This window comes from Perissodus microlepis, chromosome 11 (genome assembly GCF_051167445.1).
Source record: "Perissodus microlepis isolate ML-2025 ecotype Zambia chromosome 11, ASM5116744v1, whole genome shotgun sequence".
Taxonomy (NCBI): domain Eukaryota; kingdom Metazoa; phylum Chordata; class Actinopteri; order Cichliformes; family Cichlidae; genus Perissodus; species Perissodus microlepis.
The window spans coordinates 34,436,550-34,463,918 of NC_140471.1; the positions used below are offsets into that span (position 1 = coordinate 34,436,550).

Genomic DNA, 27,369 nt, shown 5'->3' on the forward strand with positions numbered 1-27,369 from the left:
GCAACGCAGACTCTGGCTAATTTAATTGATATTTACACATAAGTCAGCATTTCCTGACCGCAGCTCTGCTTTGATAGTCCATGAATAACCTTTGGCTGAGCTAATATCCTGCAGACGAGCAGCAAAGTGCTTGACTTAGCAGGATGGTATCAGTCATAATGCTCAGAGTAGGTGCAGCGCGGGTGGAGATGCCCTTCATGTCATATCTCAGTGGATCTGCAGGGTCTTTAGCTGCGCGGCTTGTGTGTCGTAAATCAAGCCTGTCAGAATCCATCAAGCGCTGTTCCTAAGACCCAGTGCAGTGCAGCAGGAAGTAGACTGTGTTCAAAGGAAAACAACTGATAATTCAGCTGATCAAATTGATGTATGTAAAAAAAGCTAATTAAAAAATTACGTATAGAAAAGCCTAATTAAAACTATTTCAGAGACTGTTAGGGTGCAGACTGTGGGGGAGGAAACATCAGACAAGATCAGAACTAAAATAAAATCAAAAATAAGTCAAGTTTCTCCCCTCAACAAAAAAATAAAATAAAATAATATCCAGAAGTAAAAGTAAAGTAGAGACAGACGAGTACTCCAATGTGACCTATGTAAGAGGATTCAATTCTGTGATGAGTGTTTTTCCCAATATCAGGGCTTCATGAAGTCAACATGAAGAAACTTATTCATTTATTAAGTTGAATTGTATAGAAATTGATAATTAATTGATCATAGTGTGCAATGTGTGTTGCACTTCAGATTTACTATTTTTTTTTTGTTATTCTAATAACAATAGCCACATTCCTTATTTTGTTCATATGTCTAAGACCGGTAGATGAGGTCTAGGCTGGATGCTGTGATCATTTTCCACTGGTGGAAATCCTGATTGGATGCAAGAGTAGAAGAGCTTGACCAGTCTTCTCCAAAGCTTTGAACATTTCTCAAATTAATTAGTAAACCAGCACTTTATTTGTCCTAAAACAAAAAAGTAATCTGACACATAATCTATCATTACATTTCTAATTGGCATTTTAGGAAAGAAGATTAAGAGGTTTTAATTAGCAGTTTATTAAAGTTGAACAGTTTCCCTCAGTTTCCCTCTGTTTGAACCCTGGATGCTACCCTAAAGAAAACCGTCTCGAGACTGTAGCTTCATATTTACCCTGCAGCAGTGGAATGTGTATTTCTGAACACTGGAAAGTGCCGCACTAGCATTCAGTCTTTAACCTCCTAGAACCTGGCGTCCACATATGGGGACATCACATTTTGGATTGTCTGGACCACAATACCAAATTTTTCTCTTTCAAATGAGCCATATTGCTGAAAGGGGCACAATTGTTGTTTCTCGTTTTGTTTTTGTACTCAGGAAAAATGCTGCTGTGTTCACACACCAAATAAAGAGTTTTGCACATCTTTACTCAGTTGTGCCAAATAGCAAAGAGAAATTAAAAATGCATGGCATTAAAGAGTTCGGGTCTTAGGGGGTTAAGCTAAGATGTTAAGCTTGGCAGTGGTATTGACTTAATTTTTAAACTTTAAGTAAAACAAACAAACAGAAAAAACAGGTTTTAGATTGGGATTGTTTCTTGTTGGGCACATCTTGTACCTGTCACTGGTCTAAGATCTGCAGTCGTCATTTAATATGGATGAGAACACCCTATAAATAGCCTTAAACCACAAACGTCTTCACTCTAAATCAAAATGCTGGAGAACAAAAACAAAAGAAAGGAAAACATATCACAGACTTCCCCGTGATGCTAAACACTCCACCTGCTACCTTGCTGGCACAAAGCCTTTTTGTCATTACAAATCCCAGACAGGTGACTAACTGTTTTACCACCTTTGATCTGGTGCTGAAAAAACAGAAAATGTGGAGCAGACGGGCGGATGGGTGTGCCAGACAACAGTGCAGCCCTCAAACACTCACAGACACAGAACCAGTCTCTGTGTGCAGACCACTAAAACGACAACACACAATAAAACAAACAACAAGCTTGCTAACGTTACACCTGCGTCTGCTGACGGATAACAGACCGGTTTGTCTGTTGTTATTGTGCTCAATTTAAATTTAAAATAATCCAGTCATTTTATATTCCCTTTTTTGTTGTTTTCCTCTATGGTGGCTGGATTTGGATGTTAAAATTAACATGACCACCAGCAGTATTTAACATTTCCTTGGTTTTCTCCCCTGTGGAGAAATGGAAAGCAGATGCAGCCGGCACTGTAAGGCAGTGGATTCATTAGTGGTTGTGTGGGCTTTGCCTAGGTAACAACTATCGATCCAAGAGGCTCTTCTCCTGCATAAAAGGCTCTTGCTGTGGTAAACAGTCAATCCTGGCTGTCATTATGTGGAAGACGGAAAGCATCTGTTTACTGACCAGCTGGCATCTTGCAGCAGTCAGACTTGTAGTGTTTTGTGGTTGAAAGGAGGTTAACGCATGATTTTAAGAATGAAAGAGTGAAATATGGCAGGGAAATGGTGGTACTAGCGGTGGTTTGCAGACAGAGGGCGCTATCAACAAACAGATCTGAAGGTAACTCTGTTCCAAAAGCAGTCTGTTGCTGCCACGATTTCAAATAAATTGCTTTTTCACCCATTTGTCATTGTCCATTTATAGTTCAAAGCTTTTTCTGTTTCAGTATCTGGTGAACTTTTCATTTCTCTCACCATTTTAAACTGACTTTTACGATTTGAGATTAAAGTCGTCATGGATGATGACCCAAAGCCCAGCCTTAACGCCATGCGGAAGCATGTACTAAATTATGCAAGTCAGTTACAATGATTGCCCAGACTTTAGACCCCCCCCCCCCTTTTTTTTCTAAGAAAAACAACCAAACTACATGTTCAGTTAGCATATCACAGATGATGACGTATAGCAGGGCTCACAGGGTTAAGAGGAAATATTTGCAGACATTTCCCTTTTCTCTGCTGCTCCTACAGGCTGTGACTCATAAAGGGACTTTTAACAGCGGAAAGATGACTTTATAAAACAAAAAACCTTCATGGCGAAATTCCGGAAATAATAATTCTAGAAACTTGAAAATAAGTTTACAAACCTCCCTAAACAAAAACTCTTCCCAGCATCCTCTAACACAGTCCTTTCCATCAGGCTGACTTTCCTCATCTCCAAGAGGAGATACCAGCCAATATCAATATTTCATAAACAAATGAAAGACTGGATGGAGGCTAACATCAGGCTGTCCCTGGAGGAGACAGTCAATCGATGGATGGTAGGATAGCGCTGTGAGGCGGTGTCTGCCAATCCTGTCCACGCAGGATAATGGTATTACCCATCAGTCCGAGTGGCCCATCGACCAGCCTGCTGCTCTCTGAGTGGACTAATTCAATAAAAAGCATTAAAACATTTGTTCAGTGGCACACCGACTGCAGGTCCGAACCCAGATCCAAGAACTGAGTTTTTTTTTTAATGGTGCTGCCAGGTTTGAGATTCTGGCTATTAATGTTTTATCCATACTGTCTGCAAAATGAAGGATCTGAATTCTGACCAGTAGGGGGCAGTGACTCTGGATGCAGTAAAAGTCTGGGTCTATAAAAGTCTGAGAAAATGATCCTACTTCTCTCTTCATTTTTGACTTCAGGACACATTTTTCTTATGTGTTTATGGTCTCTGTGCTTTAGTTTAAAGTGTTCTTACTACCGTACGATATAACTTAGAAAATTATGGGCAGTGGTTGAGCGAAACTCATGAAAAAGCATGGGTACCTTCTGACTGTGACTAAGGTTGCATCGCTTGCTGTCTTCTGTCAGTTATCCAATTTGGCCATGGCAAAAAAAAAAAAAAAGTTGAAGTCTAGGCTTCCACAAACTAATAGGACTCAAAACACGGGAAGTTAAATGAACACAGCGGCTTTATTGCTGGAAAAACCTCCATAAAATAAACCCACAAAAAACAAACCAAAACCCTGAACATGGGAATTAAGAACTGAAACAATGGGAAACTAGAACTTAAACTAGACCACAAGAAAACAAACCTAGAACTGAGGACTAGGCATTTAGACAGGAACACAGGACAAGGAACTATCAAAATAAAACAGGAAACCGGCATGGAGACACGGACTTGACAAGGAGCGACGACTGATGTGATGAGTCAGTCAATAAATGCATAACTCCTAATTTTTGTTCTATTAACCTCTGTGTAGTGATACCAAATATCACGAGCAACATGGGCTATTCTATGATTCTCAGTGGATCTCAAGGTATAGGATTCAACATAGAGGCCACATAAAGGTGGCATCTGACACATGCAGAAAGGTACATCTAACCATGTAGGAATGCCATGCCACTTCTGTTACTTCAGGCAATATGCAGCTGCTAGCCACAGTTAGCCACATATTAGAAATGAACAGCTGTGCAGCTAGGTCTACACACTCAAATACAGGTTGGGTCATTTAGCTAAAGTTTATTTTCTCTCAAGCAGGAGGTAAACAAACCCAAAGACTAATGCTGTTGACCAAGTTTTACCTTTAGAAATGTAGTTAGCTGCTCACAGGTATTCAGGTGAGATCTTCTTATAAACATATGAGTGTGTCGTCATTACAGCTAAGTGCTTTAGGAACCACTGTGCTGAATGTGGAAAACAGCTCGATCTATCTATCTATCTATCTATCTATCTATTAGGGGTGCAACGATACTCGTATCGATATTGAACCGTTCGATACAGTGCTTTCGGTTCGGTACGCATATGTATGAACAATACAAAAATTGTAATTTATTTTATCAACTTTCCTTCTGACGATGCTGTCTGTGTTGATCGCTCAGTGGATCTGCGCTCGACAGTGCAGCCTAGGCGGAGTAGTCGAACGCAGATTCACTGAGCGCAGGGCAAGCTAGCGAGACAGAAGTTAAGCTCTCCTTGCAACATGGCAAATTGAACCTCCCCCACCCTCATTCAGATCTGGCGTTTGGAACTATTTTGGTTTTCATGTGACATATGACCCTGAAGGTAAGCGCGTCATGGACTAAAGTAAAACAGTATGTTGGATGTGCCACGCAATGCTCAATTACATGGGTGGGAGCTAGTGTGTTAGCGCAGTTAGCTCGTTAACGTGTTGGCCGTCCAGCCCCACGCACGGGGCGATCCGCGGTAGCTCGTTAACGGAGATTTGCCGTGTTGTGGCGTTAACGTCATTTCAACGAGATTTACGCTGACAGCACTAGTGGGAACACAACGAATATGACTGCACATTTACGCCGACATCATCCTAGTGCAAAGACAAGTGGAAGCAGACAAAAACAACAAGCACGCATGCTACAAACTTTACCCGAGTCATTTAGACAGCCGTTAGCACATGATTCTCCTTATGGGGACCTGATATGTTTAATATGCTGCTGAGAGTATAGCCCAGAAGAAGCGTATAGTATAGCTTTTATTTTGGAAAGAGCCATTTCTCTGTAATAAACTCTCTTTTCCAAAGATGAGTGATTCCTCAATCAGATACAGGGCTCGCAAAATCGCTAGCCCGACGTCCCGGGGCTAGCGATTTTTCCAGTCGGGCTACCAAAATCTATCTCTGCCCTGCCCGTCGGCCTATTGTAGGAAGGAAAAATATATGTCAATGCTTTTGCATTCTTTCGGAAATGTAGCAGGGTAATTATGTCATTGGCATCGGTGAGCCACTGTCAACATGTGACATATTGAAATCGTGTTTGAATTTGCGCTTGTTTTTTGCTTTCACTTTGCAATCGCGCGAACTGTGTATAGAGAGCGACAGCACTGATTGGTGAGTGACGATAATTTGCGCACCAATTCCTCTGACATCGTCTTATCAATCGTTAGCTTACTATGCAAACATGACAAGTGAAATCTCCCGCAGCTTAAACATGTGAGAGGTTGATCGCGCAGAGAATCGCTGAGCGTTATGTGAGTGCGTGTGTAAAAGCAGCAGGATATATATTTTAGTTCTGCTGAGCCAAATAAGACAGGTCAGGGTGAAGAAGTGACAGCCAAAGAAAAGCTTACCACAAAACGGAAAAGACAAATCAGACTATAAGGCAAAAAGAAAGTGCAGCTTTATGGTTTCATGGACAAAAGAATTTCTGTGGCTGCAATATGACAAGCTAAATAACCAGGGCTGCACATAAGTGGTCCGCAGGTGCGCATTCGCTGTCAAAATAAAAAACGGGCACAAGATAAGAAGTTGCAACGCGTGTTTGCGTACATTAGATTTTCAGGAGGAGGACAGACATTTGTTTAGAACTCTTAAAGATGTCGAAGAAGCAAGCTCCTTTAAGCAATTACTGTGATGTTCCCCCACCTCCAAAGAAATGTCAGAAGGAGTCCGAACCACAAAAGAAGCACGTATTCTCGGAAAAGTAGTTGCAGGAGGTGAGCTGGCTTCAAACAAATGATGAACGCACAGAGATGTGGTGCGGAATGTGCCGTGAAAATTTAATAAATGACAAATTAAAAAGGCATGAACATTTTTTTGTATCGAAAAAATATCGAACCGTGACACCAAAGTATCGAACCGAACCGTGAATTTTGTGTATCGTTGCACCCCTACTATCTATCTATCTTTTGCTCCTTAAATTGTCCATCCTGGTTTAGCACAGGCCCTTCTGCAGCAATGGCCTCTTTAAAGGGCTGCAAGGTGGCTGACTGCCAATGACCCAATCACAGCCTGAGAAATAAAAAGTCTATAAAGAATGCTGCAAACCCCAAAGATAAACATTTCAAATTAAAAGTACATAAATGTAATATGACATGCAAACAAAAGCAAACAAACAAACAAAAACAACACAGTATTAAAAATTTCAGAATTAAAAAAATATTCGGAAATTACCAAAATTACAAGCTTGTATTTTATTATTTACAATTAGATATTAAATAAGCTTCATCTGGAAAGAGGAATAAATAAGTGGTGCAACTTTCAAATATGTAAAGCTCATTAACAGAAGGCTTACACTTCTTGTATTCATAATATAGTTTATTTATAATATATCTTAAATAATTACCTTTTTCGCTGGAATTATGTTTCTGTAACATGTTAGAAGATTTTTAGGATTAGTATTTTAGTTGATGTTTGTTTGATAGTCGACATAGATTCACAAATTTTTCAGTTTATGAAAAAAATGTATGGGATGGTAACATCTCATGCCTGGAAAGTCTCATACCAACACTCATGCCAAGCAGGTTCAGTTTCAAAGTTTTCAGTTCAGTTTTATTTGAGTGCAAACTGTTGCCACAACAACAGTCGCTCACGCCACTCTGTAGATTAACCTAAAGACCCTGCAGTAATACAGCAAAAACCCCAACAATCAAACGATCCCCTTTGAGGAAGCAGGTGTTGGTATTACAATTATTTTTGTATGTTGTATATTACACAAGAATTCTTAGTGTTTTCCAACAATAAGTGTTTAAAAATCTCTGCATACAATTCCTGACTATACATTACTTCACTGCAGAGTTGTTGCAGCTTTTATGTGCATGTTTTAACATATTGTTGCAGCTTTGCAGCAATATGTGATCAGTCACAGAGGTCTGACTTTTTTAGTGAAAGCTTGAGGACTGTGGAAATCTACTGAAAATCTAAAAGATTTCATCTTTACCGGTTTTATAGATCTGCAAAGGACTTTAAGAGTCTGAATGCATCTGGGGAATCCATCTGTCAGAAAACCTTTTAAATGAAAATCCACTGGGTGGTGAACACGTGTCTTGGCCATCTGCAATGCCTCAACATTTCCCTCCCGTCTTCCAACACTCTCTTTTCTCCTCTGATACCAGTCTCCCTCTGCAAGGCCCCATGTTGTCTCACTCAAACCCCCAGGGTGTTGCAGTCTGAACTCCCCCCTCGCGCACTCATACAGAACCTCAGATTCCTTTCCTCCTCCTTTGCAGCAGGTCAGCGACCCTTTAAGTAATGAAGAATCTCAGAAAGTGAATCTGTTCTTTTGCTTTCACTCTGTGTTTCTGTTGCTGACTTACCTATGTTTGTTTAATTGTAATCTACAGCTCTTTAGCCATATGTCCCCTGATTGTTAAATAGATAAGCTAACCCCCCAAAAGCTGAACAAGTTTTAAATCTTATGAGAAACAAAGAAAAAAGGACACTTGTACAGAATGTACTTATCAGGAGGATAATAAGTAAATACTGACTGTCAGTGTGGGGATTATATCATTTTATATCATTTTAATATCATGTTTATTCTCTTATATCCTTTTTATTAAGCTTTGATTAGTGGCATTTGATTAAAACATTTATTCAATATTTTACACATGTAGTTTCAATCATGTCATTACACATATTGCAAAAATGTGTTCATAAAAGAGTTGGCCTTCTGTCTGGTAAGAGGTTACAAGCTTTATCTGGTGAGGTGAGACAGTGCAGTGAGGTCGAGACAGTTCGCCTGCATACACAGACAGTATATAGATTCATTTCTAGGGTAGAGTTAAGACATATTTTGCTTGTAACTACATTTTGTGCCTGCATAAGTAACGGTTTTTGTAGAATGTGTTTCTGATGTTCCAGAGATAAGCGAGAATAAGAAGATCAACAGGAAGCACCTGGCATGGAGACGGAGAAAATGTCTTTTTGAGTGTGTGTCAAAGGTTGTCAGCAGAAGAGCTGTGGTTACTCTAACTTATGCATATTGTGTATCTGCTTTGACACATGAGGGGGCATTATACCCTGACATATAAAAACATTTTAAGTATGCTTTTTTGGGGGATTTATGCTGAGGATTATGATGGTGTATTTCCTCCACACATGTGTTTAATAAAATCCTTGTTTTGACGCACTTGGACCAGCAGTCGTTTGTCTCACACCTCAATCACGAATCGGGACATCAGTAATTTGAAACATTTCTTGGATTAGTTGCTGGTTTTAATGTGCTGACAGAAAGCAGTAATGCTTTTATAGTTCTAACAAAACTTTGATATTGACTAAAAAAAGCACATCCTCTTTCTTTTGCCAAATCTGTAACAGCAGTAGGTGAGTGTGGCTGTGCAGCATGATCATAAGAGAGGGGGGCGGTGAAGCTGTGTATCATGATCCCGAGGGAGTGGGAGGTAAATGAGTAAAAGCGTGAGAAAGGGGAAATGAAAAAGAGGAAAACCAGGAAATGCCACGTCACAGGGAGCTATTGCCTTCAGTGGGATAATCCCTCACAAGCTAACTCAAATCCTCATGAGAAGACCAACAAATGCAGTGAATCAGATGCAGGAGCAGCCTTAATGGTTTAAGGGCCTCGGGGAAATACCAGCATGAAGACCTCCAGTTTTAGAATAACTGAAAAATCTGAATTCTTGATAACTGGTTCATGTGCCAGTTTACAACTCTACCCAAAAAACTGTTTAACTTTCATATGTATTTGTGTAAGATTTAAGTTAATATAATGTTTGTCTCCTGAATTTTTTAGAACTGGTAAAAAAAAAAGAAATTTCTTCCCTCATAAATATATTAATTTGTTTTAATAAATCTGTAAGTTTTATTCTAATAAATCTTATTTTTGCCAGCATCATGCTAAAATATTTTTTTAGGGCAGTGCAGTAGTTAGCATTGTTCTGTCACATGAAGATGGTCATGGGCTCAAATCCAATCTGGTGGGTCTTTCTGTGTTCTTGCTGCGTCTGAGTACTCTGGAGTCCTGCCACAGTCCAAAGACTGCAGGCAGTAGGGTAAGGTTCATTAGTAATTTATTAGTGACTTGCTCATAGTTGCGTGTCATCGGCCGGTTGTGTGGCAAGCAGGAAGTGGACCTGAATGCTGGACTCTGCAAACAAACATGAACTCAAATCACAACTTTTCTGGCAGCTTTAACAAAACATAAGGCAGAGCAGAGCTGCAGCACACTAACTGGAAAAACTAACATTGACAGACAGAAGGGAACATAACATGAGGAGAGATCACAACAAGGGACTGAAGTAAAACTAAGGCCTTAAATACACACGAGGTAACCAGCAAACTGGAACACACCTGGGAACACAGGTAAACTGAATCTGACTAACGAGACAGAAAAAAAATTTTTTTCTCATACATTGTGTGTTATCTGATCATTTTTATTGTCTCAGAAGTTTCTGTACTTTTTTCTGATAAAATGGAAAGTTTGTTTTCCTCTCAGAAATTTGATTTTCTTTCTGATATATTTATGAAAAAAACTGGAGAAGACTTAGCAGACGATTCTTTTGCAGCGATCCACTTTGTTAAAGCAGATTTTGAAGGAACAGTTTATTTTAGTTAGTGTGGGAGGGGATTCTGTAGCAATCACACTGTGGTTTCTTTAAGCAACAGTATAATTTAGGAGCCAGGCAGAGCATGGTGATGTGTAACCTCAACATTCAGGGAGGGTCTGGAAGAGTATAAATTGTCCCCCAGGCTTATTTATGCATCTGCAGAGTGATCTGTGACTTACCGTGGTAATTCTGTATTGAATTTCCTATCCTATATGTTAGTTTCATTTTTAAGACCCCGAAGCTTTGACATGGAAAAATACATATGATGTCTAATTGTCGTTTCCTTTCACAGCTCCAAACTGCAATACCTTTCAGAAGTCAGTGGAACCCAACAGGAGGCTGTAATGACCAAAGTAACTATAAACCAACTACAGAACAAGTTTTTTGAGGTTTTCAGAGAATTAGTAGTAAAACTAAACGATTGAGTGAAATGCCACAAGAAGTAATTGGATTTCCAATTTACATGGAGCTTGAAGGTGGTTTGGCTCAATTTGTAGAAGGACAATTATTGACTTGAGGTGAATTTTCTTGCAATCAATATGCTGCCTACTTTCAGCCTGTGATTCCCCATCTATTTCCTTAAATCCAACCCGAGTTTGTATTGATCTGCTTGAGCAACAGATGGATTTTTATCAAGGAGGACAGCCAGACAGCCACCAGAGTCCCTGTTGTGCATACAGATTGTTGGTACGTGAATCAGACTGGGCAAAGTTCACTTGTGTTATGTAGTGATCCTGTAAAAACTGTAAACACCAACTCAATAAAAAGAAGGCTGGGAATAGATCAGGGTTTGATTCCAACATTTTGGTCCACTGAATGTGGTTATTGTTAATTATTAAAACTCAGATTAATCTGAGACACTAAAATGTCTCAAAGCAACAACTAAGACTTTGTCCACATGGTTCAAGTTAAGCATATTATTACTATTGAAAATGAGCAAAGGGGAACTGGTAGCAGCTGGGTCGCTTTCATTTTCCATGAACATGAAGTGAGGAAGTACTTGTTCCTCTGTCCTTGCTCTCTCTTGACTTATTTAGACCAAAGAGATGCTTCAGTCTGTCTCTTTATGCCCGCTTCTCTGTGACCTGGAAGCATCTGGACCAGGGAGGGGAAACCCAACATTACTCAGAATGCAGACGTGAGCTTCAAAACCCACACTGGACACATTCCTGTGCAAATACAGTGTATGCTGACATTCTGGGCTGACTTCATCACAAAACCTCCCTGAAGGACATTTAGATAGAGAAATTTCAGGCATCTCTGAAATTCCAGGCTCAAGATGGTGTTTATATGTAAGTGTGTTTTAACCCAAACAAGCTGCACGCAAGGCACAGGGAGCTGGTTGGCTGCTCAGTGCACTGCTTTGGCGAGGGGTGAAATATTTTAACAAATTTGACGTTTTGTACAGAAAGCCATCACCCCGGAGGATGAAGTTGCTGATCTCTCAGGCACCACCATCATGTGCCATTAAAGTGATGATCCCTTTAAATTGTTGAATTAAATTATGCAGATGTCTTTGTATCACAGGTCAAATTCTCTGTTCATAAAAAACCCAAAATAACAAAAACCCTCATTTAATTCTCCAGAATATTCTTTTTGCAATGAAGTCTCCAATAGTCTTTTCATAGAATAACTGACTCTCTCCATCTCCGCTCATTTTCAATGATCCAACCGCATTAAAACCCCTGAAATGTAGACACCATGGCAAACATAGCATGTCCAACATATCCAACATACCTGCTGTGAAATATATTTATATTTTCCTTTTCTATCCTCAGCTTTTTGGTGTGCTGCTACTTGCTCTGATAAGTAAATGAAAAGATCATTTTTGCATTGGACAAAGACAAGAGTTCAAACTAAAAAGGGGCACACACACTTTTTATTTCCTTCTGACTTCTGATTTTTATTGTCCTCCTCTGTTTATCTTTAGTTTTATAATCTCCTTCATCATTTACCAGCACTGTAATGAGCAGTGTAATGAGGTACCTAATTCATGTTACCTAACAGTTGTTCTAACAGAAGTTTTAAAAATGAGATTTGTTTCTTTTTTGTTTATCACCTTTAGAATAAATCACCTAAAACAAAACCTCCTGCTAGGCCGTAAATTGGCACCTGCCCATTCACCTTTTCCTCCAAACAGCTACCAATGACGGTTTCCACTATATATTTTTTCTCCTTTAGTCAGTAACCACAAGACCGCGCAGACATCTCGGTGACTGAAAACCAGCTCGGCTGATCCTACTTTTCAGTGGCTTTGGAGGACTCAATAAAGACCAGTGTTACTAGGATTAGCTGATAAAGGAACAACCACTTAGTCTGAGATGTTTTAAGAATAGAGATGTTCAGTGTTAAAGGAAACAATGCCATCAGCTGTCCAAAGGATTAGGTGATTTTGAAATAGCTTTAGATATGAAAAAATGATTCTGCATGAGATTTTTCAAGAATTATTGCAGCGAGCCGATTGGGCAATCTGCTTACAGAGTTCATGCTGGTTTTTCAAACAGCATTTTAACTTGTTGGTTGTTGCTTTTCCTGATAAATCAATCATAATGAATCATTTGCAGTTACATCTGGCATTACGATCTCCAAATGAGTCTGGCTGGCTTTGACAGCAATAAAGTCATATTATGGTCTACGTGCATTTGTGGCATTGACTGTGTCTGTCTTTATTCACACATTACGTCACATAATGTGGGATGTAGCTCAACTATAACACAGTTCATTATGAGACATTATGGACAGTTTTAAATCACTCATCTCTGTTTTTACTGCACCGAGCTCTTCAAACAGCTAAACATATCCCTTCCTGTCATTCAAATATACACAGCACAGAGAGAAAAGTTAAAAGGTGATAATCTGGACTCGAATCAACTTTCTTTCTGCTGTTTCGTCCCTCTGGCAATATCTCACAATCAAACATCCATCTCACCAGGAAACACATTTCAAAGGACCTGTCTGCCCTGCCCACCTTTATTTTCCCACGGGAGTCAGCCAATGACGGTTACTAAATCCTGTCTTTCCCACTAAACAACTTTCTATTTATGAAGCAATCCTTTGACATACTGATCTCATACTCTTGTGTGGATTTTCGGGACATGGTAGAAAATGGCCGTAAGCACCTTCTGTCTTTTTGATGTGAGTGAAGCACGTTTATCTTGAGGCATGTATTCAACATTTTCAGAGGTTTGCTTGTAGCTCTGCCAAAATGAAGTCTGAATTTCAAATTGAAAATCTTTGGCCATCTGTCTTGTTTGTATCGAGCCTGTGTCTGCACCTCTATCTATAGTTTAATATACATAATAGAAATCTTATCTTCTGAATAAGTGCTTTCTCTTGTCTCATAATTAGAGCTATTGATATTTTGAAACACTCAACCCTTCCCAGAAAATGCTGTGCATCTTCTGCCATGAGATAAACCAATGGGGGCTTTTCCTGTGAGCTGAAGAGACATCTTGTGGCGAGGAGAAAACACTTGTCATTGACCAAGGTCAAAATGATAACACATGGCCATGCTTCCTTGAAAAAGACAGCCGTTTATCATTTTAGCTTCCAGACATAAACAAACTCTGTGATTGGATAAGTCAAGGTAAGACAAAATGGTTATGAGCTTTCTTTAACATGCCATTAATGCATAATATACAATCTACACAAGCTTTTTACTTGTGTTTTGCTGATTCAAATATTATTCAGCAGCAGGCAATGAAGCGCAATAAGCCCAAGTTTGTACTTTCATTAAAAACAAAGGAAGGCACAACTTTCAAAGGACTTCTCATTACACAAAATCAGGAATGAGACTCCTAATTCAGCTTTCCTAACATGCAGTGTAAAGAGATGAAACGGCCTCTTTCCCCTCAGCTGGCTGTCATTATCTCAAATATTTCACCATGTTTCCACCTGGCAAGCCTGAAACCACAAACAACAAAGGCCAAACTTTTCTACAAATTCAACACTTTCTATTGATGCTGGAGCCAGACTACCTTTAATAGGCCGTGTTGTTTGTTCACTTGAAAGTAAATGTCAGGACACAGTGCATGTGTGTGTGTGTTTGCTGATCATTTTCTTTGCCGGCATAAAGAAAAGAAAAAGCAGCATCCGAGGTCTTCCGGCTGAGCAACGTCACGCTCAGGCATCTGCAGCGAATGTTTACCAGCATCAGTCTGTACCACCCATCACACCACATACTGTTGAGTCCCTGCGAAACCTACTCTCTGGTTTCCGATGGTCACAATTAGTTCAAGTGTGAGATGTGACAGAAGGACGACACAGGAACAAGGAAGCCCAGCTGACCAGCTTCAGTTTGTCACACAGTGCAGTTTCTCCTCTTCCTCCTGCCTCTTTATCGTGCCTAAAGTGGCACAGATGACTGCTTTAGAAAGCACAAAGGCTCAGAGTGAACTCTGAATGTCAGAAACACAGACCGCCTTTCTGTAGTCTGCGCTGTGACGGACTGATTCTGAAAGTGCTGCCCCTGCAGGGCAAATGTCATCCCGATTTGTAAAGCTTGACTCCACAGAGCTGTAACTTTCTATTGCTAATAATCAGATTTAAAGTAAAGTAGGTCAACATTTATAAGATCACCTAGAAGTCTAGCTAACTTGCCCTGGATCCCAACTGGCTGGGAGAACAGAGAGCTCACTTTGGTTCTCAAGCATGCAGAGTCTCACATAAGTTGGGGGAGCCGGTGCAGTGGCCATGGCAACCTTGTTCGAGCCACAACAAGAGGGGTTTTGTGCTGGTGGGCCACGTAGTTGAGCCCTACTGTGACTGGCCTCCTTTTTAGTCTCTTTCACACTGCCTTTGTCTATCTGTCTCTCTTTCTCTTGCATTCATACTCACGCACACAAACCAGTATTTTTATTTTTTTTATCTGTTCCCAGGGTGCTTGGTGTCCCTGCATAGGGGAGTGTTTACAGGATGTTATCTGTGTCAGCGCTGGTCTCTCATCCCTCTGAGTGGGTTATTTTATGGAATGCTGGAACAGGATAGAGGAGTTGCAAAGGGGGAGTGACAAGAGCCCAGACAGAGAGAGAGAGAGAGGGAGAGAGAGAGAGAGAGAGAGGGGGAGAGAGAGAGAGGGAGAGAGAGAGAGGGAGAGAGAGAGAGAGAGAAAGAGAGAGAGAGAGACTATATATATATCCTAAGGAGGCTGGTGCTCACAGGCACAGCTGGACTACTGGATAACTGGACTGCAGCCCATTGGATATTTAACTAAAAAGGTGAGTTTTTTCATTCTTTTCTAATTATTTGTTCAGAATCTTCATCATTTATTATTATTTTAAAGAAAGAAAGAAAGGAAGAAAGAGAAACTCATTCCCTATATCCATATAAACATTTACATTTTTCATTTCATGCTCTCAACATTAAATGAAAATTTTAACTGGAATGCCACAGGTAGAGTGAGTCTTTCAGAGGATGTGGGCACTTGAAAAACCACATCCTAAGTGCGACAGAGCCGTTAAGTCTCCGTCGCACTTAGAGGAGAAACCGGAGTTTGATCAAGTGCCTGTGTGGGACTCGCCTTTTTCTCCTGTCTTTCTCTCACCAAAATATGTTTGATGTCAAAGAAGACTTTTTAGTTTTACAAGGGAGGTTATTACCAAGCAATTACCAAGATGTTCAGTAAATACTTACTCCCTGTTTTTGTTTTCCTTCATTAGAATGGAATCTAAATCCGTTATTTAATTCCAAATTAAAATTTTGAAAAGTTAATTTTTGTTGGTTGTCATTTGATTCTCATAGCAATGCACAAAAAATCTGATGGTATGTTACCAAATGAAGTAAATCTAATTAACACAGTGATAGGAAAGGCTGTAAAATGACACCACTGATCTCATCACTGCAGCAGTCACTGGTGAGCTGACAAACTGTTGTTACATATAAACTTGTATTTTTGTGGTTTTTTACACAAAAGTAAACCCTCACAAATATTACATCTGGGTGCATTCAATTAAACTGAGGCTGTAATGAGGAGAGAAATGTGGTTGTATTACTGAACAAGTGCACTGGTGGGGATTTTCTTCTCTCAGTCTTGGGTGTGCCTTTTTCTGAGCTCCAGGGAACTAGAAATTAGTTAGCTCATCTCTTTTGGGTATTTTACATAGAAAAATATAGAATCATCATCGAAGTAAATCCCCTTTTTTACCCATGTTGTGAACATCTGTGTTTGCTTTGGTTCTTGGCTATTGTTAGAGAAGTAAAAATGACATCCCAAAAGGCCAGCACTGCAGTGTTGCACCATATGTCCACGTCATAATTCATGAGTACACATACCATATTTGACATCTGTTCTGTTTTACCATCCATGACTCGTTTGTGTACTTAATTTTTTTTTTTTTTTTTTGGACCTGTGTCAATGCCACCAGGACTTAAAAACGAGTCCCTGTCATTAACTCATGGTCTGAGGGCGCGGCCTGAAACTGGATGCCTACATGTGCTGACATGACCTGCTGTTTGCTTTTATTGTAGAGTTTGTTTGTCAGGAACATGTTCTTAGAGAACCTATTCCTGACACAGGGGCACCATGCATGCTGAGAAAGGATTGAAAACGACAGAGAGAGACTTCATGTTACTTATATTTGTTAAAATAAAGAAAAAGCTGAGCCATATTTTATCTGAAATGCTAAAAAGTCTCAAATTAATGAACTTCACAAGGGTTTCGTGTTTCTTCTCCTTTCAGGCACCAGCAAAGCCTTTGGAAATTCTTTTAGATTAGTTACTGTGAAACATATAGTTCAAAGATGAACAGTGTGGCAGACTGGCTCGTGAACAACAGGGACAAGATAGAGAAAGGTGTGGAGATCATGGGGCAAGCCTCTGAGGTGCTAGCTGCCACTGTGGGCCAGCTACACCCCGTCTTGGAGGCCGTGTTCGTGGCCTCAGCCGAGCTGCTCAGCAACCCAGACAGCAAAGAGGCTCGCTACTTAACTCAACAATTCGAGATGGTGAACCAGAAACTTGAAGGAATCCAAGATGAGATTGATAAACTTGCCCTGGAGCTGCAGAGGACGTCGATGAACAAGCAAAACTTTGATCGAGAGGCACAGATGATCAGTCAGTATGAGAAGTTTCAGGTCTTTGTCAACGCCAAGCCAAAGTTCAAGGAGAAAAAGATGGAGAAATTCATCAGCCATTATGAGAGCACCGATATGGATTTAAACTTGGATGCCCTCTACAATTCTGTCACTGGGGAGAACACCTCAGGAGACCCTATGCTGGAAACTGTAGTTAATACAGAGCAGAGAAGCAGAAGGGCAGTGGAGGACTTCTGTGCTCGACTGAAGAAGCTTTTTGTGGTTGGCATTATCGCTGTCATGGGTTATGCTGCCCTCAAGGAAGGAGGAGTTGGGGAGGAGATGGTGAAGAAGTGGCAAGGACGAATGGAGGAAGTGGAAAAGCGAATGAAAGCAGCTGTGGATGACTGTACAGAGAACTTTGCCACACAAGCCAAGGTGGACATAGAGCATCTAGTTCAGGAGAACCCGGGCACTGCCGACCAGAACTTCACCAACACCATCTTGGATGCTCTTGCTAAGAAATACGACTGGGTGAACTGGTCCATCAGGGCCTTTAATGACCGGGAGCGCATTTTCTTTTTTAACTGGCTAGCTGGAAAGAAGTACCATGGAAGTGGGGGAGCCAACTGGTTTGACCTTTTGACCAAGAACAAGATCAAGATTGTGGTCTCTTTCTGTGTCAACCCCAAGCCTATTAACAAGAGTCAGATCCAGGAGAAGATTGAGCAGGAGAAGTTGAAGGGGAACATGATGGCAGTTGCTCTGTCTTTGAACAAAAGCTTCCCCAACTGCCTGGTCCATGCTGTCAGCCATTACAAGGCAGTGGTGCAGTCCACCAACTTCCAAGAGGATTGTTACTACTTTGGAAAACACAAACGAGCGTACTTGTGCATTCATCCTGAGTAGGCCAATGAAAAATGTAATGTGTACCTTCTTATTGATGAATTTATGAATGTCTTTATCAGAGACTTGAAAATATCTCCATTCAATATAGAAATGTATTCCTAAATCTTGCCTCTGTTGATGTGTAATCAGCTCTGTCTGGGTTTTGCTATGTGACCCATTGTCTAATGCAACAATTTATATTCTTATACATACATATGTGTAGCTTTGAGGTGAGAAAATTCAGAGCCAGATGTGTCCATGCCAGCTTTGTCTTAGCATTAGGGTCGTGAATCTGTTCCCACTGAATATTAGCCTGCTAAGGGTGGATGACTGAGCAATATGTGTTTGTGAGCTTTCAGAGATTTTAAAATTATATGTGAAAATCTACCCTTGGAAAAATGCTGGCTTTGGATGTTCTGAAGATGACATTCGTGACTATCAAAACTGGGTTTGGATGGGATTATTAGTCAGTGACTTGGTTCTGAATAAAAAAAGATATTAAAGAGGTGTTCAACAATTAAAAGAATAGTTCTACATTTGGGGGAAATGTGCATATTTGCTTGCTTGGCCTTCGATTTCTATATTAAAAATCGAAAGAGAAATCCGTCCATTCATTTTCTTCTGCTTGTCCCTTGGGCCTACCTCAGCTGTCACAGGTGAGGGCCAAGGTAACATGGATCACCACTATATCAGACAGAGATATATTCATGCTGAGAACCACTTAGAGTCACAATTATGTGTACTGTGGAAGGAAGCCAAAGCACTCATGAAGGCTTTAAGAATGATTTAAGTTCACATTAGAGTAGTAGAGCTCGTCTAATCTCAACAAAACAATCAAACAAACAAAAAATAACCACTTAAAAAAAATTCAGGTGCCCTGTTATAAAAAGATAAGATAACCTTTATTAGTCCTACAGGTGGGAAATTTGTTTTGTTTTGTATTCAGTAAAGCTTTTCAAAATGTAAAGGACATGTGTCATAAAGAATGATCCAGAGTGCACAAATGACTAATACTGTGGTAGACAGTGTAATTAATATTACCCACTCTCCAAATAAAAGCCTATTTTTAAAAAAATCAAATATTTTGCTGTGTTTGGTGCTGTGTGGGAAACCTTTCACATACAGTTAATGTTTTACTTTGATTCTTAATAAACTAAAATTACGGATATTTTGTCATCCTTTGTTATCGTCGTTACTCTCTTATTTAAAGGCTCGTGTTGCGTTCAAACGAACTCAGTCAGATTATCTCTTTAACGGTTATAATGCTGTAATAACATGCCTTTGTTTATTAGATGGGTGGAGGCCGATCTGTATACAATATCAACAACAGTCTATTATGCTCACAACTGATTTTCCCTCCACCACCCAGGATTTTTTCTTTTTTCTTGTACTTCTTCTGGGTTTGACTGGGTGTGTCTGCTCTCTGTAACATGAGAGCCACATGACCAATAGGAAGGCAAACAGTCTGGAAGTTAGAGTTCTTCCGCAAACTTTATGAGGTGAGTCCGTTTCTCTTGAAAATGTTTCATAGTGGACAGGCACATTTTAACTGCGTGTGAGCAGAGACATTATAAGGGTCCTGTGGCGGTAGTGTTAGTGCTGATGAGTGGAGGATCGATTCAGCTTGATCGACTTCATGCCACTCTCGTTACATAATCGAGCTGTTTTTTTTTTAAACCCGCTTTTTGTTCACTGCTGGTAAAAGTCCTCGTATATTTTGTTAACGCGGGTTGTTTTAATAAATCGGAGTGGGTGATTAGACGAATCTGCAAAATTTAATGCAGTTCAGGCAAAACTTTTATGGGCGTTGGTTGCCAGATCTGGTGCCACCGCTTTACTTTTTCCAGGAAGTGCTTGTTTTTTTTAATCCACTGACGCGGCTGCGCTGTAACGCAAACCTAATCTGTGGTGTGAAGCTGCTGTGTTTGTTTGTTTCTCTGCCCATCAGATGTAAAACGATACAATTACAACCCTCGCGCGCGGACTGATCGATACTTCATCCATTAAGAGAGCGCATTTAACAGAGCGTTAAGTTTTTTCCCTGCTCAGTGGTCAGACTGAGTGGTCAGCTGTCAGATAGAGGGTTTGTTCTACTGTCCAGATGAAGCTGGCACTAAAGTCAGTGCAGATAGCGCATGCGCGTTGTGCGTTTCTTGCCACTGCACAGATCCTCATATAAATTTGCCATTGGCATATCACAGTGTTTAAATTCTGCACAGTAATAATAGATGAGAAGAAAACCGCCACCCTGGCTGATATTTTTATTATATTGCTCTTTGAGGCCGTATCAACGCATAAGCAGCATATTATTGGTCAGTGCAGTCCTGAGCTGACAGAGCTAAAGCTTACGCCTCTCCAGTGGGTCACACACAACTGAAAGGTCATCATAATATTAATGTAATACAAAAAAGATAAAGACACTTTTATAATGTTTGCTGATTTGTAGAATATACTGTATTTACCCTCCTCTTTGGTCTTTGAGTACTTAAAAAGGCAAATTCATGTTTGTATAACTGTGAACAACTTAAAGATACCTGAAATGTAACTAAAGACCCCAAAAATCACAGAAATCATTTTGCATTTTCTTTAGATTTTTAGTGTAAAAGCTTGATCTGAAAAGCTATGGAGTTAGAAAATATACTGGTCAAATAGGAGCAGCAGAAGAATGACTAAAACAGCATCTAAATGGCAGTACACAGACTGCGGTGTGCATCTCTGTTATGTGAGCCGCAGCAGCCCTTTGTCTATGAAAATGTGATTTCTTTAAGCACTTTTATGTTTGAAGCATCTGCGTGGAGGTGTTTCATGCACTCAGACTGCAGTTACAAAACCCACGAGACCCCGAGAAGTAGCGAAACCGAGAGATACCATCAGTGGAAACATTTTTTATGCTTAAATCAAATGAGATGCAGTAACTGGAAATGCTCTAACCTCCTGCTGGAATTTCCTACTTTGCTGTTTTTCTTAATTTTTAGAACAAAACTGCACAAATATAACATCCTACATATGTTATATTTGAGAAACAGCCAAGTGAACAGCCTTCACGTTTCCTCTTTGCTGTCTGGGTTGCTGAACACATAATATCCTTTATATCACTTTTTTTGTTGAAGAGCTTTGTGTTTGTTTATTCACAGGTGTGGCACTTTGAGGATAGAGTTCTTGTGGAGAGTTAGATGAAATTAATCATATTTCTCCATGAATATGAAGCAACTGATTAGCTTAGTTTGTCATAAAGACTGGTAAACAACATGTCTGGCCCTTTCCCAAAGAATTCTTGGCCGGGACCAATGACTTTGACTCCAGGCCAAAATGTAGCCAATAAAACATAGCTAAACCCCAAATTCTTTTGCGCTTAAGTTTTTGTATAAATTAATCAAACAAGATGTCATTTACTGGGCACTTTATTAAGTACAAGTGTAAAAATCTAATGCAATCCAGTGCAACAGCTTTCCCCTCAAATAAAGATTGAATGTGTTCAGTATTTGCTGACATTGTCAAAAAGGCAATATGTCTTTTTTAATATATTACTTAGGTTATAGTCAGAGACGATTACATTTAAGTTTCTTTCATTTCCACCACCCATTGTGCTGGTTATAACGTTGTTTTATTGCGAGAGGATAGACATATCTATATAGACATCATTCATGCTGGTGTCTGATAGCTGCAGAGGTGTGAGATGCATCAGCCTGAGAAATGGGTGCTATCTACTGCAGTTTAGCCACATAACCCCCCCTGGGACAGACTTGACCTCAGCAGATAGATAAATAAGCTGACAGATTATTTTCCATTGTCTTGTTGCCGTGGTAACTTGCTGAGTTTCACTGGAAAACGCACCTTCGCCCAGCAAGTTTAACCTCTTTACGCTTAATCACTTCCCACGCCTGCTGCTCTGATATCGACTGAGGAGAAACAGCACTGCTGCTTCTCACTCAGCTCCAAATGAAACACACCATGTGAACAAGACCAGAAAGCTGAACTGAAGAGTGTGATGGCAGATTCTTTACCGAGAGCTGCAAAATAAACAGTCACAGTGGACTGTTTTTTTTCCACACAAATGAAAGTTTCTTCCAAAATTGCACATTTCCAGATTTGCACCAAGGACATGTCTGAACATGCCCAGTTAGTGTTGCTCATGCTGTGAGTCCTGGAATTTGGAAATGTTGTTCAGACTAAGACTTTCCAAGTTCAACAGGGATCCGGCTTTTAGGCTGAAATGAAGGGAAAACTTTTTCCCCCTGCATATCAATAAATGCCCAGCATGCTTTAATTTGTGGAAGGGTTATTGCCATCTTGAATTTAACCCTTGATTTTACTTTTACTTCTTGCTTGCTTGATTAGATTTAGGAAAAGTTCACTGCTTCGACAACGTTAGTCCTGCATGTAGAAAAGTGAAGCCCATCCAATATATGAGACTTAGAGATTCTTCATATGTCTGTCATGACCTGTTTCACTTCTATAAACCCAGAGCATCGAGCACACACACCTTATGTGTGTCGGTTAGCAGCTTTGGTGCTATGGCCATTTTTAATGCTTTGGAAATGACAGACTTTCACTACTCAAAGCGAAGCTTTCAGACATATCACACCGTCTTCCTTTTGTTCAGCTTTTATGGGAACTGATCTGTTGCCAGAAGCTCATGAACTGTCCTGACTTCACGTGTTACACTTTTAGAGACTTCCTGATAATTTTGGCCTTGAATTTTCAGTTTTTCCAGACATGTTTTCAGTCTTTATGTTAAGCTAAGTTGCTGGCTACAGCTTCATTATAATGTTGAATCTATTTTATAATTTAACCCTTTGCAAAAAAGGCAACAAAATAATGGATTTCAAACTCTTTCTTAGCCATTTAATTTTACTTTTAACTTGGAAAACAGCCCATTGAACAGTGTGACTTAAAGAGGAGATAGTTGCATTTAACAGTCCAAGTACATAATTTAGTTCCACATGCTTTTATTCTCTGCAAGTTTGCCATGGTAAGCATGTGAGCTCTGTGTTTCTCGGTTAGGCTTGGCTTGGCGTGGCTTGAAACCAGTCAGTGCTCCTCCATGTTGTCTTTGCATAATAGTCACTCTGTTGAGGAATAGCTGTTTAAGTTGAATGTAAATGTAAATGTTGAGCAGATACAATTTACCTCCCAGCGGTTAACATATGAATAACCTGCAGCAGTTCAGCCCATACCAGTCCTCCGCCATTACTGAACTCTCTTGGCATTGTTGAGTCATTGCTCATTGGGTGTGACCAGCAGCCAGCACTGAAGCTCACTTGGCTGTTTCTCTCTTTCCTTATCAGTGTTTGCTGCGTAGTAAGAAGCACAAGGCCTACAGTCTACAGTCCAACAACACTGGAACAGAGCTGTAAGTAGAGTTAGAAGACCAAAAACCGACCCCTCAATCTCTGTTTTACGTTGACTGTTGTTAATATTACAAGAGGATCAGTTCTGACTGTTTCTAAGAATGTGATTGTTTTTCTTCAGTCTGAGACAGACGTCAGCAAAGATGGCAAATCCACTACAGAAGCTTGTGTCTGAGAAAAAGGACATGGTGGAGACAGTGATGGAAGTGTTTGAGCAAGGAGCTGAAGTGGTGGCCAGCATCGCCGGTGACCTCTTCCCTGTCTTCTCCATCGCAGCCCCGATTGTCAAGCTGGCTCTGGACAACGTGGAGAGCAAAGAGGCCGCATTCATGAAGGAGCAGTTTCAGAAGGTCAGAGATCGGCTGGATGTAGTGTCTGAGGAGCTTCAGCGGATCAACGAGGAGATCAAGAAGAGCGGAGTGGATTCTACGTACTTCCCCGTTGAGGAAAACATTACTAATCAGTTCAGGAAGTACATGGACATCCTCAACGCCAAACCTAAGTTCCGGGAAGTGAAGAAGAAGCTCTTCCTGGAGCATTTCGCCAAGACCGGAGGCGACAAAAATATTAACACCCTATACAACGTTGTGATGGGAGAAAGTTTCTCTGGGGAACCTTTGCTTGAGATCATCCTTAACTATGAGGAGAAAAATCGCCGGGTGATGGAAGACTTTTGCGCCCGTCTGAAGAAACTCTTCTGCATTGCGCTCATTGCACTGCTGGGCCACGCTGCTCTGAAAGGATATGATGAGGAGGACGATCTTCTGAAAGAGTGGGGTGAGAAGATGAAGGCTGTCCAGGGTAAAATGAACGCTGTCATTGAAGACTGCATCGTCAGCTTCCCTAAACAAGCTGAAGAAGACTCCCGACGACTGGTGAGAGATCAGCAAGATTTAACCAACCAACAGCTAGCTGATGCTATGGTAGAGAAGCTAAAGAAGAAGTATGACTGGGTGGGCTGGTCTGTGCGTATATTTAAATCTCCTTCAGGCCTGTTTGTCAACAAGAGGGATTTCCAATGCGCAACGGGAAAGAACCGCTTCCAAGTGCCTTCATCGGATGAGAAACTGAACGTGTGGGTGTCCTACAGCTCCTCGCCTGAGCCTGTGGACAAGAGCCACATCCAACAGCTGATCCAGTCTCAGAAGAAACTCACAGTGGTTGGGGTCGCTGAGTTCCTGTTCGAGAAGTTACCCGGCGACTGTGTGGTTCACACAATCAAATCCACCAAAGACCTGGCCTGCTCGTGGAGCTTCGAAGATGAACTTCACTACTGGGAGGAGCACAAAAACTTCTACGTCTGTGTTCACTCAGCTTGATGTTTTAGACACTGAACAAAACTCCAAAAGTCACTCATTCAGTGTTTGTGTTTGTTTGTGTACCACATCATCATTTCTGCACAGATAATTGGTGCACCTTTGTTTAACATTATTCTCATCTTGGTTGCTCCTCTGGGCAGTTATTTTGAAGCCCTTATCTAAATGAATGGGTACAAAGCCAGAATATTTACTTCAGTGGTCATTAGAAGATAAAAAGACCTTTCTTTCAAAAGAACGGTTAAAATGATTTGTTCTCAGCAGTTATGCTTCTACTAATGAAAAGTTTGATAATGTCACAACTCATTTAATTGCTCAGTCTGGAGTGACGACACAATCAGTCTCTGTTCATCTCACCAGCACACGGAACAGACATTTTGCATATATACAAGGAGTAGACATGTTTAAACAGTTACAGTGGTCATGAATATGGCTAATATGTTTCCCAGGTGTTGATTAGGGTCAAAACATCTGCAGTCTTTGCCATTAAGGAATTTCATAGACTTTCATAGATTTGTATTCAGGATTCTTGTAGTACCAGTGTCTGATATTATACAGTATATGCCTTCCCAAACTGCACTTCCACAATCATTTTTTTATGCTGAAATGTTCTTTTTTCTGACATTCATCCACAAGAAGTTCACATAAACTAGACTGGAGAAAAGGCACAAAGAATTGTGAAAACAAAAATACAGAGAAATGAAACAGCAAACATGGTGGTTGATCCACTAACGAACCGATCAACGGCTGAAATGTAGCGGAGCGTGATGTTCCACAGTTCAGGTTCATGATTGTGCTTAAATTGTGTTGTGGGAGGCATATTTATTTGTTATCTAGTAGTAATAGGTAAGTGTGCCATTTTCCTTTTTTTCCTGCTAACTCCAAGCATAACGATAATAAGTGTGGTATATGTGTCACCTAAAAAAGCTTAAAAGTTTTTTAAACATTATTTTGGGACAAAATCTCCAAACTCAGGAAGCATTTTCTCGCTTTCCCTTGACCACAGAAATGAATCCTGAGGCTCTCATCCTGTTCAGAAAGAAAGAAGGTTTCAAAATAGCCCAAATGTGTCTGAAGGCGTTGCTAAGGTGGCTGCAGAGTAGTAAGACTTTTTCCAGCGTTGACCAAACACAGCTGTGCTTTGTTTCTTTCTCAAGACAGATACAAGTGCTCACCTCTTGTCTTACTTTGCATTAGTGTAAATTGTATCATTTTTTATGAAAGTTGTGGGTTTGAAAATTTTCACAGAAACTTTGCCAGGAGCTAATCAGCTAATATTTTCCACTGTTATGAAATTTGGGAGGACGTGGTTGTTTCTTTGCAGCAGGACATGCTGCGGACTTTGTTGTTACGGTTCATCTGTCACAGAGAGATTGTGCTGGTGCTGATAAGTGCTGACATTGCCCTGTTGAGGACATCTACACCAAAGCCTTTGAGAGAAAATGATTCCAGGCAGAGAGACTGAAATGGAAACTATTCTTGTTCTCAGTTGGTGAAATAATAAGAAATGTCTTCACTTGAAGCTGTACAGCACACAGCACAAGAGCTCACAAAAGAAAAGGGCTCAGTTTTTATTCACACACCCTGTTACTGACATGCTGAGGTGCTGTTTTGTTTACAGACAGGTGACTAAAATATTCTTGTGTCACAATTTTGCCTGTGAGCTTGTGCAACATAAACTGGAAGTTTGAACGTACTCAAAACCCGACCTTCACTTTTTTGAGGGTATAAACAGTTTTGGGTTTTTTTTGTGGGATCAATCTTGGGTTTGGGATATGAAATTAATAGATTTTTATTTAGATTTTAATACATAAATTGTATAATCAGACCACTATATGGACTCTACTTTATAAGGACAGTAGCAGCTGCTCATAGTTTTCCACACCACTATAACCAATCTGTGTTCCTTCTGTTTCTTTATTATTTTATGTTATTATATAAGTCGAATAAATTCTACTAATTATCAATAAAATTGTATGCAACACCGATTTGAATGTAAAAATTATTGACAGAAAATTCTTATGTTGCACATCTGTGTCATATTATTTCCATACAGTGTTTTGGGGAAATTAGTGTCTCAGATCAAAATTTATGCACAAAAAGCACTGAATGTAATAAATCTTCCAAGTAAACATAATCATGCATCTTTTCTTTGTTTATCATCATTAATTTCTTGCAGTTGCAGTTTGCATGTTCGTTATAAGATCCAAACTGTTTCCAACTGGCAAATGTTGTAATCTGGGATCGTTTTGGCTAATTAGTGTTAAGTTCTACAAAATAATTCAAGACCTGATTTACTACTAAAACAAACAACATTATTTATTGACTCCAATGTTGTCAAGACATTTATTCATCAAAATATGTGTCTGTTACTCAAACTTTCTATATTTTTATTGAATACTTTGCTTAGGGTGAAATCTCACTCAAAATCTCAATTAAAAAGTCAGCATCAGCAGCAGAGTGGCTCCAGCTGACACTGGTACTTCAGCGGTCATTCGTACTGCATTTGTTGTAAAAAAAAACAAAACAAAAACTTGAGCACTGAGCTATTTGTTTTGTACTTTAAAAAAAATCAACTTGATAAAGACATCCTCAAATTCAGTCACTAGTAAATATGAAGATGTGAAATCAA

General features: G+C 40.0%; 2 protein-coding genes across 4 annotated transcripts; both read left to right on the top strand.

Moving 5' to 3' along the window:
* Positions 1-15,242: 15,242 nt before the first annotated feature.
* Positions 15,243-26,725, top strand: rpz4 (rapunzel 4). Of its 3 annotated transcripts, none has more exons than XM_084944366.1 (3): positions 15,243-15,388; positions 23,359-23,423; positions 23,543-26,725. In XM_084944366.1, the coding sequence occupies exon 3, from the start codon at positions 23,565-23,567 to the stop codon at positions 24,738-24,740; it is 1,176 nt and encodes a 391-aa protein (XP_084800492.1). In that variant the 5' UTR covers positions 15,243-15,388; positions 23,359-23,423; positions 23,543-23,564; the 3' UTR covers positions 24,741-26,725. The 3 variants fall into 3 exon arrangements, with proteins under 3 accessions (XP_084800492.1, XP_084800490.1, XP_084800491.1); XM_084944364.1 differs by lacking the exon at positions 15,243-15,388 and adding an exon at positions 17,867-18,104; XM_084944365.1 differs by lacking the exon at positions 15,243-15,388 and adding an exon at positions 18,096-19,569.
* Positions 16,910-17,910, top strand: rpz5 (rapunzel 5). The gene is made up of 2 exons (XM_084942656.1): positions 16,910-17,798; positions 17,888-17,910. Exons 1-2 carry the CDS (start codon positions 16,910-16,912, stop codon positions 17,908-17,910), a joined length of 912 nt encoding a protein of 303 aa, XP_084798782.1.
* Positions 26,726-27,369: the final 644 nt, after the last annotated feature.

What these genes read in the sequence shown, in the direction of transcription:
- rpz5 (XM_084942656.1), top strand. Translation starts at nt 16,910, where the DNA reads ATGAACAGTGTGGCAGACTGGCTCGTGAACAACAGGGACAAGATAGAG. An exon ending in TGGAAAGAAGTACCATGGAA is followed by an intron (nt 17,799 to 17,887) that starts GTGGGGGAGCCA and finishes CCTATTAACAAG; the next exon opens with AGTCAGATCCAGGAGAAGAT.
- rpz4 (XM_084944364.1), top strand. Translation starts at nt 17,985, where the DNA reads ATGCTGTCAGCCATTACAAGGCAGTGGTGCAGTCCACCAACTTCCAAG. An exon ending in TGAGTAGGCCAATGAAAAAT is followed by an intron (nt 18,105 to 23,358) that starts GTAATGTGTACC and finishes TTTCCTTATCAG; the next exon opens with TGTTTGCTGCGTAGTAAGAA. An exon ending in AACAACACTGGAACAGAGCT is followed by an intron (nt 23,424 to 23,542) that starts GTAAGTAGAGTT and finishes GTTTTTCTTCAG; the next exon opens with TCTGAGACAGACGTCAGCAA.